The sequence below is a fragment of the Limulus polyphemus genome, unplaced genomic scaffold (genome assembly GCF_000517525.1).
Source record: "Limulus polyphemus unplaced genomic scaffold, Limulus_polyphemus-2.1.2 Scaffold4083, whole genome shotgun sequence".
NCBI lineage: Eukaryota > Metazoa > Arthropoda > Merostomata > Xiphosura > Limulidae > Limulus > Limulus polyphemus.
Genome location: NW_013669693.1, coordinates 28,362 through 40,153, shown reverse-complemented (window position 1 = coordinate 40,153; position 11,792 = coordinate 28,362). Strand labels below are relative to the sequence as shown.

At 34.7% G+C, this 11,792-nt stretch overlaps 1 protein-coding gene across 1 annotated transcript in view; it reads left to right on the top strand.

The window, feature by feature from the left end:
* The window catches only part of LOC106470555 (40S ribosomal protein S3-like), a 12,475-nt gene extending 9,556 nt beyond the window's left edge, over window positions 1–2,919 (top strand). Inside the window, exon 3 of the mRNA XM_013931117.2 lies at window positions 2,695–2,919. Coding sequence (XP_013786571.1) covers window positions 2,695–2,867 — 173 coding nt within the window. The 3' untranslated portion in view covers window positions 2,868–2,919. The remainder of the gene's footprint in view (window positions 1–2,694) is intronic.
* The last annotated feature ends 8,873 nt before the right edge of the window (window positions 2,920–11,792 follow it).

The window sequence follows — 11,792 nt, the reverse complement described above, 5'->3', positions numbered from 1 at the left end:
GTACTATATGATATTTTGTAGTGATCAAAGCTACATTTACAAGTTTCAACTCTTCCCTAATGACTTTCACACTAAGCAACATAAATGGTGTGTACTATATGATATTTTGTAGTGATCAAAGCTACATTTACAAGTTTCAACTCTTCCCTAACTGACTTTCACACTAAGCAACATAAATGGTGTGTACTATATGATATTTTGTAGTGATCAAAGCTACATTTACAAGTTTCAACTCTTCCCTAACTGACTTTCACACTAAGCAACATAAATAGGTGTGTACTATATGATATTTCGTAGTGATCAAAGCTACATTTACAAGTTTCTAACTCTTCCCTAACTGACTTTCACACTAAGCAACATAAATGATGTGTACTATATGATATTTTGTAGTGATCAAAGCTACATTTACAAGTTTCAACTCTTCCCTAATGACTTTCACACTAAGCAACATAAATGATGTGTACTATATGATATTTTGTAGTGATCAAAGCTACATTTACAAGTTTCAACTCTTCCCTAATGACCCGTATCTAAAAACACAGATAAAACATAAATAATACACACTAAACAGACCACTGCCTCAAAAACGTAGTCAGCTATCAACATAATTAAATTAAACTTACCTCTAAAAACTCAGATAAAACTAGTAAATAATACACACAAAACAGACCACTGCCTCAAAAACGTAGCCAGCTATCAACATAATTAAATGCACCATGATGTTATATGTCACCAAGTGACCTAAAGAAAGTCATTAGGGAAGAGTTGAAACTTGTAAATGTAGCTTTGATCACTACAAAATATCATATAGTACACATCATTTATGTTGCTTAGTGTGAAAGTCATTAGGGAAGAGTTGAAACTTGTAAATGTAGCTTTGATCACTACAAAATATCATATAGTACACATCATTTATGTTGCTTAGTGTGAAATTTTTGAGGCAGTTGTCTGTTTAGTGTGTATTATTTATGTTTTATCTGTGTTTTTAGATATGTTTTTGAGGCAGTTGTCTGTTTAGTGTGTATTATTTACAAGTTTTATCTGTGTTTTTAGATACGTTTTTGAGGCAGTGGTCTGTTTAGTGTGTATTATTTACAAGTTTTATCTGTGTTTTTAGATACGTTTTTGAGGCAGTTGTCTGTTTAGTGTGTATTATTTACAAGTTTTATCTGTGTTTTTGGAGGTGAAAGTTTAAGCTTGCTTCAGCTATCATTTTTAGAAATGGCAATAATGGAGACTTAATTGTTATTGATTTGTTTAATACAGTTTTTAGCTATCTCTTCTTAAATAAATAAATAAATCTGGACAAAAACTACTCTGTTGTGTATTACACCACTGAGCTAGATGACTTTGTAGGTATGGTGGTAAATGGGATACCATTCTCCATACTGTGTAGACATAATACTTTCACCATTACTGTACAGGAGTTTCATTGTATTAATTGGTGTCAGTAGGGACAGGTATGATGGTGATGGAGATAGCATTCACTGCAATTTATATCTGCTACTGTGACAAATACAGTACAGGAGTTTCGTTTTACCAAGTTGTGTCAGTAGGAACGGGTATGATGGTGAAGGAGATAGCATTCACTGCAGTTTATATCTGCTACTATGACAAATACAGTACAAAAGTTTCATTATGCTAATTGATGTTTTTATGGACTGGTATGTGGTGAAGGAGATAGCATTCACTGCAGTTTATATCTGCTACTGTGGCAAATACAGTACAAAAGTTTCATTATGCTAATTGGTGTCATTATGGACAGGTATGATGGTGAAGGAGATAGCATTCACTGCAATTTATATCTGCTACTGTGACAAATACAGTACACAAGTTTCATTATGCTAATTGGTGTCATTATGGACAGGTATGATGGTGAAGGAGATAGCATTCACTACAATTTATATCTGCTACTGTGATAATATACCAAAAATAAATAACTGTGCTAGACAGTGGGAAATTAACACTTCACAAAGTACACAGCAAATGTGAACTTTAACACCAATAAAGCCCAAAACTCCTGCACTGTATTGGCTACAGGAGTGTATCTACAAACTTCAGTGAATGTTATCTCCTTCACCATCATACCTGTCCATAATGACACCAATTAGCATAATGAAACTTTTGTACTGTATTTGTTTACTTGGGATATGTGTAACTTTGTTTGTACTTTGTATTGGTGCTAAACATGTTACGTGTGGTATGATGGGTACAGTAAAAAGGTATTGTATTAGGGTATGTAAATTGTTTTTATAAAGTGTGACTAACTATCTCTAATTGAACTAGTATATGTCAAAGATTCAGAACTATGAATTGAGACAATCTTGAGAAAACATGTATGATTTTTCTGTTAGTTTCATTTTTGAGAATTGGGATTATTGTTATTCAATAGGAGCGTGTAAAATATTTATAACTGTTCCATAATTAAATTAGTTAATGTATAAAAAAACAAACGAATGTAGTCTTACAAATAGTCGAAGACTTCCAGAAAAGAACATGATTTATCGTATTGTACTTTTATTTAAGTACAGGGCAGAATTTACTTCCAGCTACAAGTCATACAAAACTACTGTTATTTTAAAATTAAGTTTATCACATCCAAGTCAAACGTATTTCATTCTACATTGTAGTGTGTCTAAAGTTATATTTTTGTGTTAAAATAATTAAAGTAGCAACTATTATTTTCTGTCTTAGGTGTACTTGGTATCAAGGTGAAAATTATGTTGCCATGGGATCGTAACGGCAAGATTGGCCCTAAACGCCCTCTACCAGATAATGTCAGTATAGTAAATCCTAAGGAGGAAACTGTGCCTCAGCAGCCATACAGTGAACAGAAAGGAGAGAAACCTGCAATGCCAGCCGTTTAAACATTATATTCAACAGAATTTATAGAAAATAAACTTGGCTTGGATATTTCCATTCTTGTGAGTGTTGTTATTTAATTAGCAGAAATGCCGCCCGGTGGCTGTTTGTGCTAGTAATTAGTAATCGTAATATTCATACCTCATTGTAAAAAAATTTAAAAATTTAAGTATTTTTGTCTGGGAAGTACTGAAAGAAAAAAAATGTTTGAATTATGCTATTTAGGCATACGCAACTCTAGTTTTTAAGAACCTCATTTAAAAATTACATCAATAAAGATATAATCAAACCCTCACGTACAGTCCTATTGGAAGTCGTGTTCTTGTTGTGAGGAGAGTACTTTTTATTTACAATTGTGTTCTGTGATAAAGAAATGGTTGTTACACATACTAGGGATGCACGTGTAGTAAAAAGCTTGTCCCGCCTCTTCAACAACAATATACACAAAAATGTGAAACAAAAACAAAGTTTACGTTTATTACGTTTACTCGAATAATCACCAATATAACATTTAAGTTTTACTTTCAACTTTCAATGCCCCAACTTCTCATAATCCCACCTTCCCCAAAAATCCACTTCTCAAGTCTTGCATGTTATTAACCCCTACTGTTCCCTGAGCCCCCGACTATCAGCGGGCCGTCAATTTTTATTACTCGGAACACTTTTTTTTTTTCCCCTTAACTAAACCAATTGCCGGGTATCTGTCCGAGTATCATTGCATCCCTAATACATACCATAGTTATGTTTCTGATTGTCTGAATCTTGAATACCCAAATTGTGAAATATGTTTGTGTTTGTAGTGCCATTCAATAGATGGCGCCATATTTCAATAGTCTCAATCACCACTCCTTAGTAAGTCTGCCATAATTGTACATTAAAGCTATAACGAACGGAGCTAATTAAGCCGACAATAAAACACAGAATTATAACGCTACAGACGTGGTTTAAGGATAAGTAGATTTAAATAAGTGAAATTTTTTATTTGCAGCTATTTTGGAGTGTTATACACGCTATATTAGAGCGATTTTAAATATACAAATCAGCAAGTCGCGTGACAAGCACAACCGATATAAAATCGCGGTTCAGCGGAATGTAGGTAATGGCACTGAAAATTTATCGCTTTGAACACAGTATGAAACTCCTTTCTGACGCAAAGTATTCATAAATTTATTTTATAAAGTTGCGTTCATATCGAGGATATATTACTTCCAAGACATCCATTGTTCGTAATGGCATTGGCAAACAAAGGAATATGTATCAATTTGCAACATTAGGACTATCCAGAAAGAGACCTGCAGTAAGTCGTACCTTAACCGTGGCAATCAAAGTGGGCGTCTTATAACAGTTGAGAATTCACGATCACAAGTTCGGTGGTAAAAAACGTCCACGTGTCCCAGACAACATAATCAAGAAATATCTCCGTCTGGAAACGAAGCCATCAGGCTTCCAGTTATACGTCAAGCTGCTGGAAGATGAATAAAAAAAGTTTGAGAATGACTGCTTTAGAGGATGGTTGGAACAATAAAACTTAGGCCTATAAATCACCCTATATAGTTATAAAAATGTCAAGTTGTAAACCTCGAATGTTTGCTACTAGGCGTAGAGTTACTCGTCAGTTACAATAGTTTCCTCTTTCGACTATCATTTACATTTTTATAAGGTGAGCAGTTTTCTTCCGCTCTTATCTGATAAATTTTTAATCTGTGTAAACACGACAGAAGTTCTAGAATTACACACTTTTTACCTTGCCTTTTTTCTTACAACCCTTGGTTAATGAAATGGTATACATGTAAGTTACATCACTCACACTTTATGTGATAATATTAGAATTAGAAATGCTCTAATTGAGTATCTTAAGGTTTAGAACATTGACATCATTTGAACATAAGATGCTCTTCTAACCATGACTTTTGATTCAAGCATGATGAGACTATTTATGCGCAAAGTTTAAGTTATATTTTACTTTTTTCCTTGTATAATTCATTCAACTTCAAAGGGCTTTAATCCCAATTGACGATTTGCTACTCATTCTGAAAAACAACAAAAAACGAATACATGTATAATTATTATTTTCTATTGAAATTTGAAAGTGTTTTGTAGCAAGTGAATTTAATTATAAGATTTATTACTCAGAAGTCTTAAAAATCACAAATCTCTATACTCGTACGAACAGAAAGTTTAGAAACCTGCGATTATACTCCATATCTGCTTTCTTTGATTTTTAACAATGGTTCTGCGGCAGAACTTTCTTCAGAGAACAGCCATGGTACTATTTCTCTTGTATTGTGCAATTTTTCACAAACAGAGTCTTAGGTCCATGGCTTTCAAATGGACCAAAGGAGTAAAAGTCCATTGTGGGTTGGGGGGGGGGTGCAATGACATATATTTATTCGAGAGTGCTTTGATTCCAATGTCTTCGGCCGTCTTTTTTTTCATGAAAACAGGTGTTAATTTCTAAGTATGGTTGGAAGCTCTTGAGCCTTGGCTAGCTTCACGTTCTTGTCTGTTATCTTTTTGAACTGTATCGTTAAATATGTACACTTTTAGGGTTACCTTTTGTAGCAATAGCGTTCACTTTGCTCTTGATTATTTTGAGATGTGGTTTTTAGAGCAAGTTTTTCCGATTCCATAGAGAACACTGGTTTATATTGTTTGAAATGTTATGTCCTTTGGCGATCTTTCCTTTAACAGTTTTGTCGTACCAATTCGGACAGAATATTCACGTATCACATTTAATATGGAATGGCATTTAACAAAACCAGTCGGTGTTACCTGCCTTCCACGCGACCGTAGGTCTAGAAGCGTTCGGATATTCCAATATTCATAACCTGTAAATGCTCCCAAGTCTATCAACAAAATCACAAGGATCTAGATTTGTCCTCTTCATGAAAATTTTGTTTGTTTGCTTGATATTAAGCGCAAAGCTACTCACTGGATTATTTATGCTGTGCTCATCACGGGTATCGAAACCCGATTTTGAGCCTTATAAGCCCCGAGATTTATCGCTGAACCACTGGAGGCAATTTAAAGCAAATATTAATTCTAAATCCTTAATCGTGTAATGCTGTTTCTTTAATTTATTAAACTGTATTCATGAAATACGTTCTTATCATACGAAAAATAACTAGATTAAACTAAAAATAATGAAAAAAGACATGAATGTGTTAAGCTCATTGAAATTTTCATCACGGACGAAAAGTTTTACTAAACATAAATTGATAGCGAATGGAATGTTATGTACATGCCTTGTGAAAATATTGCCTTTATATTCCATTACTGAAGTGTACATTCCAGGAAAGTGGTGCAAAAAAGTGAAGATTAATTATACTAATATCGAAAAAAAAATTGTCTTGTGTGTGCATATTCTGTCTTGTCAATGATTCACAGATAATTTATCTTTATTTTAAATTTATTTTATTTTGACTTATATTAAAGTTTTTCTTCATTACCCATTCAAACCGTCTCCAACCATTATTATTCTTTGTTTTGTCACCTATTGCATAGGTCAGACGAGAAATAAAAGAAATGAAAATTAATTAATTTATTTTCTGTTATATAATACTAGTATAATAGAGCTTTATTTTGGGTAGATAAACTTTTAAATGATACAGATCTGTAAAATTATTATGTTGCTGTGTGGGGTTTAATGTTATATGGTTTTAATAGTTTCGTGTTTATAAAAACATTTCTATCACTTTTTGCTTATGCCACTAAAACAAAAAAGAAATCGAAACTACATAATGAATGATCCGCTCTGTAAGGCTTACTTACTTACTTACAGCACTAACAAGTATATCAGTATTTCTAGCTTATTGTTTTAATTACCTTTATAAAAGCAGAGGAGCAACGTGGTAAAAAAAGAAACTGTAAAGTAGCGCCATCTATTACCAGACACCTGTCGATAGCACAAACGCTCGCGCTGTCGTTCCTTCCAAGTATCGGATAGAAAGTGACAGGTTAGGTTGTTAGTTTCGGCACTCATTGTATCTGTGTTTGGTTTGAATTATGCGATAATAGCTTTAAGATTACATTTGCCTTGGATAGTTAAGACATAAAGGTGTAACCGAGGTTAATTGTAGTAAGTCGCTCTTATCCGACATGTATTGGCCCAGTAAACGAAAGGACTTTACCGTCTGGGCTATTATTGCTCCAAACAACCGTTTCTGTTTGTAAGGTTCGAGTTCAGCAGAAGCAATAGAAAGCTTCTAAATCAGTTTATAAAAATACGGTGTGTGCCTTGTAATCTGCTTTTCAAATTAGTCATGATAAATTAAAATGGGCAAAACCAGTGAAAAGAGAAAGATTGATGTCAGTAGGACTGGATATTTCTTCGATTTGCACTTTAAGAAACATGGGTTGAATTGTTAAAAACTATAAGACAAAATGTTATTTTAATTGCTAAAGTAAGTTTTCTGCAAAGAGTGATTTAATATTGTTAGCATACTCGAGCATATATGTGTAAAAGCTTCATGTCCGAAAGATCAGAAGTATCACTGTCCGTCTCGGTGAAAGATAGAGCACGAGAGATTAATGCACGGTTAGCAGGGTCAACAGATGGACAACTACAACGTCAGGCTAAGTGTGAAGGAGAAGTGATCACAGAGAAAAGATTGGGAGTACTAGAAAATACACACGTAAAGGTACGCGACCTTGAGCGCAAAGTAACGAACAAAAAAGATGAGGAGGGTTTTCATGTAATCGAAGTACAGCAAGCTGAAGAGATAAACTATCCGACATGTGTACTGTTCAGACAGCAGGGGAATAACATGGATGTTTCCACTATAGTAATGTCAGCAAGTGAACTGGCCTATCGCCGCATGTGTAGAACCAACGTTCCTAAAATAGCAGAAAGCCAAAAAGAAAGAGAGCGTGGTTGTTTGAATCATGTCAGTCAGAGAAGAAAATCTGTGGAAAGAGATTTTTCAGAGGGCGATGCTGTGCTATCTTGCATTACAAGATGTTCAGACCAGAAAGATGTAAGAGATACCGAAAAACAGGATTCTCTGGTGTATTTTTGTATAGACTCAGAGAAAGATATAAAACTTCAAAAACATTCCGAGCATTTTAAATGCCAGGCGCCATCTGTGGTTAGTAATAGGAGAAACAGTGATCAAAACAAAGTAGGGGAGCGAAGCTGCATTTCAGAGCGGTTAGCATTCCCAGATGTACCAGAAAAAGAACGAAACAACCAGGAATCTTACCGGGTAAGTTTTACCTTGCTTATTAATGATGGTGAACCAGAATTATCTAATAAAACTACTATCTACAACAACTACAAATCCACAGTAACAGAATGTAGAAATGAAAGTAACTTAGGATCCGAAAATAATACCTTTACTAACGACGCCAGTTCTCTTTTTGTTAAAGAACCTTTTAAAAAGGCCTCTGTGTGCGAAAATATACATATTTATAAATCAGAATTCAATGAGAGAGCTAGTGATAATGAAGAATCTGGAAATGAACAGTCTATTTTTAACAAATCACCAGCTTTTCAAAAATTAGTTCCTCATTCAAGGGAACTCAACACAGTATCAAAGACTAAGAAGCAAGTAGATTCAAATCAATCAACTTTAGATGATATACTGAATTCATTTGAAAAAATCTGTGATGAATTTGAGAACACCAATGATGGAATATCTAGAGAGGATTCAGATAATGGAAACAATGATAATGTTCAGTGCATTAACTCAAAAGGGAACAGTTATGTGCATACAAAACAACCGTTCACCAGCGTGACATTTCCACCACATAAACCATCTTTTGAACAAGAAAAAACACCTTGTTCTTTTTCTAGTGAATGTACTAGAGTTTGTAAACATGCTTCTTGTTGCTATTCGAATAACAAGACAATTTTCAAAAATTATTTGGAGTCTGCTTGTTGTTCAGGGAATTTTTCAAATTCAGACTGTAAAGACTGTCTCAAAGAAAAATTTGAGAAGACTGTCGATTATTCTAAGGCATCTCACGATTTTCTTCGTGAATGCATGGAGTTAGGTTTATCACTCAAACCGGGATTTGCTGTTTCAGAAATTAATGACAACAACATTGACAGTTCTTACGGGAATAGTTTATTTAATAACCAAACTTTCGTTCTTGAAGAAAGTGATACATTAGCTTCTGTAAGTGAAATTAAGATGGACACTCTTAGAAGAACTGGCAGTTTTCATACCTTGAGTTCTGGTAGAAACATTAAGGACAAAGCAACCAAAGTTAATCTTATACCAAAATTCCATATTACTACATTAACAAAACTTCCTTCTCATTCAGCAGAACGTGAATTAACCGAGGTACCGAAATCTCTGTTTTATTGTCCCGTTTCTTCAAGAACTAATTTTCAGGTAAGATCTAAACCTGAATTGTCAGCGGACTTAATACTTGGTAGAAAAGAAGGTTGTCGACTTGGTAGTAAGGGGAATAGTCGTGGTTTTTTTAGATGTTCACAAAATGATACCGAAGACGTCCTTATTGGAACAAACGATATTACACAAATAAGACATATTTTGACTGCCCCAGATTTCCAAAAACATCGTCATGGAACAAGTGAAGAACCTTTTCAAATTGAACCAAAAAATTCAGTGACATCTTGCAAGAACACAAATAGTGATATGAAAGGCTCATGTCGAGACAGTTTATCACTGAGATATTGTGATGGGGAGATCAAAAGTATCCAAAGGCAGTTAAATGAGTTTAAACCTAAGATAGATCTAAGTAACCTTAATCATCAAAGTACTGTCGTGTTGACTTCCACCACTAGTTATCAACGTGATACATGTGACCAGTACAAGCCTACCTTCACTGCCTCTACATTAGATTACAGCACTATAGATCCAAGTAAAAAATCTGATTGCTTGAAAACAGTCTACAATAAATTCAGCAGTTTAAGTGAAATTTCAAATGAAAACAAAAGTCAGAGTACCAGCAAGGACATTGGAAAGCCGTGTTTCAATACTTTAAGACATCAAAGAAGCGAAAGCGATCAACTTCAAGGAACATTTGAATCCAATCAAAATGATTCATTTCATCACCTGCGTACTATCGCAAGTCATAACATGTCTTCTCAGTCACCTCCGATGTCTTTACAGAAAAGTGGAAACAAAAACCTAAAACCCCAGAAAAAGAAACTGAAACCTCAAGCCCCGTTGACTGCACCATCTTTCTCCACTTTTAAAGAAATCGAAGATTCAGGGCCTGTTGGAACTTTAGGACTGGTATCTACATTGAATAATAAAAGTTCGTCTTGTTCACATGTAGATGTACTCCCAGAGAATAGTTGCATAATTAACCCTGACAAAAGTATAAACAGTAATTCATTTACTAGAAGCTGTGCAACAGTGCCACGGAGAATTGCAAAGCATATTAATGTTTCGAATATTAGAGATGAAAAACCCACAGAGCGCAATCTGTTTTTATCGCCATGTTTGGAGGGTGATAAAACTAATATTTCATTGGATTATCTTACACATTCAGTAGTGGATGACTGTCCATCTTACACGCAAGAGTACTGTTCTGTCACCACATCATATCCTAAAACTCACTACTCAAACTCTGTGTTATTCATTCCTAACGAACTAAAGACTCGTCAAGGTTTCGAAGCTGAAACTCCTTCTATATCTAGTGAAGCAAAAAAACGATGGACAAGTTTCAGAGACAACACAGCTAGGATTAAACTTGGTTCACATGAATCGCAGAAAAACAGTGGAAGGTTCTTGACATATCCACCACAGCGACGAAATTTCATTTTAGAAGACGAATTGGCGTTTACTTCTGTCGATAATAATGGTCTAAAATCTTTGAAGAGTACTCCTTGTCAAAGCTTACATGTTAACAGAATTAATATACGACAAACAAGTGATTCATCTTTGGCTGATAGTTACTTCAGTCACAGTGAGAGTACTCGTGACGTCACGTACCAAGATATCTTGGAAAGGGAAACAGTGGAAAAGAGTAAAGTAAGAGACGAAGATAAAAACATATTTTTAAAGAATAAATATTACAGTGACGTATGTAAAGAACATATCGAGGCGAATACTAGTCTGCCAGAAGTATTAACCACTTTTAATAGTGAATCAAAAGTGGGCGATTTAGATAAAAATGTAAGAAAATCGCAGATTGTTGGTTTACAAGTAGAAGAACCACCCGTTGATATATATGACTCGGAGTTGGGTCGTACAACAAATTATTATGACAAACAAAACCAATTTCTTCATAGTCTTTATCCACAACTAAGATTGTCACGTCCAGAACAGCACAGGGGGCCTTATGGTGAGAAGTTGGAAGAAGAAATAAGAGAATCTAGAGAGAAGCAAGAAACAGAATTGGAAATAAAATCCTTAGGGGATTTACAATCGCCTCCCAGTAATACTTTAGACACTTACTCTCCAGGCAAGGGTCTTTCTCGACTCGGGAGGTTTTCAACCAACCAATCTTTCAGGAAATCTACACCTTCTGATGTGTACGTTGTAAAAGAAAAAGAGAGTAACAATGTTCCATTTTTGCAAAGTGTCAGTGATGGCTGCCAGCTATTGTCTTCTTCTCCTTTAATTACAAACTCTTCAAATGCCCATTTGCAACAAAATAACACAACTTCTTTGTGCATTCAAAAACAGGATGACCTTGTGCACGAGACTAGGAAAAAGTCCGAGTTGGTGAGATCAGGATCCTTAAGAAGGCATCAGGTAAGCTGCAGTTTTACGTTTTGTACTTTATTTCATAGAATTAAATGATGAATACACTTTAGGAAATGCACTGGCGTATTTGAATTAGAGGTTTATGAATATTCAGCCTATTTTAAAGTGCTGGAGACAATTGAGCAACACTTTACGCATTTTAACTCTTGTTTACAAACGGATAGTTTGTTTGTTTGTTTTGAATTTCGCGCAAAGCTACACGAGAGCTATCTGCGCTAGCCGTGCCTAATTTAGCAGTGTAAG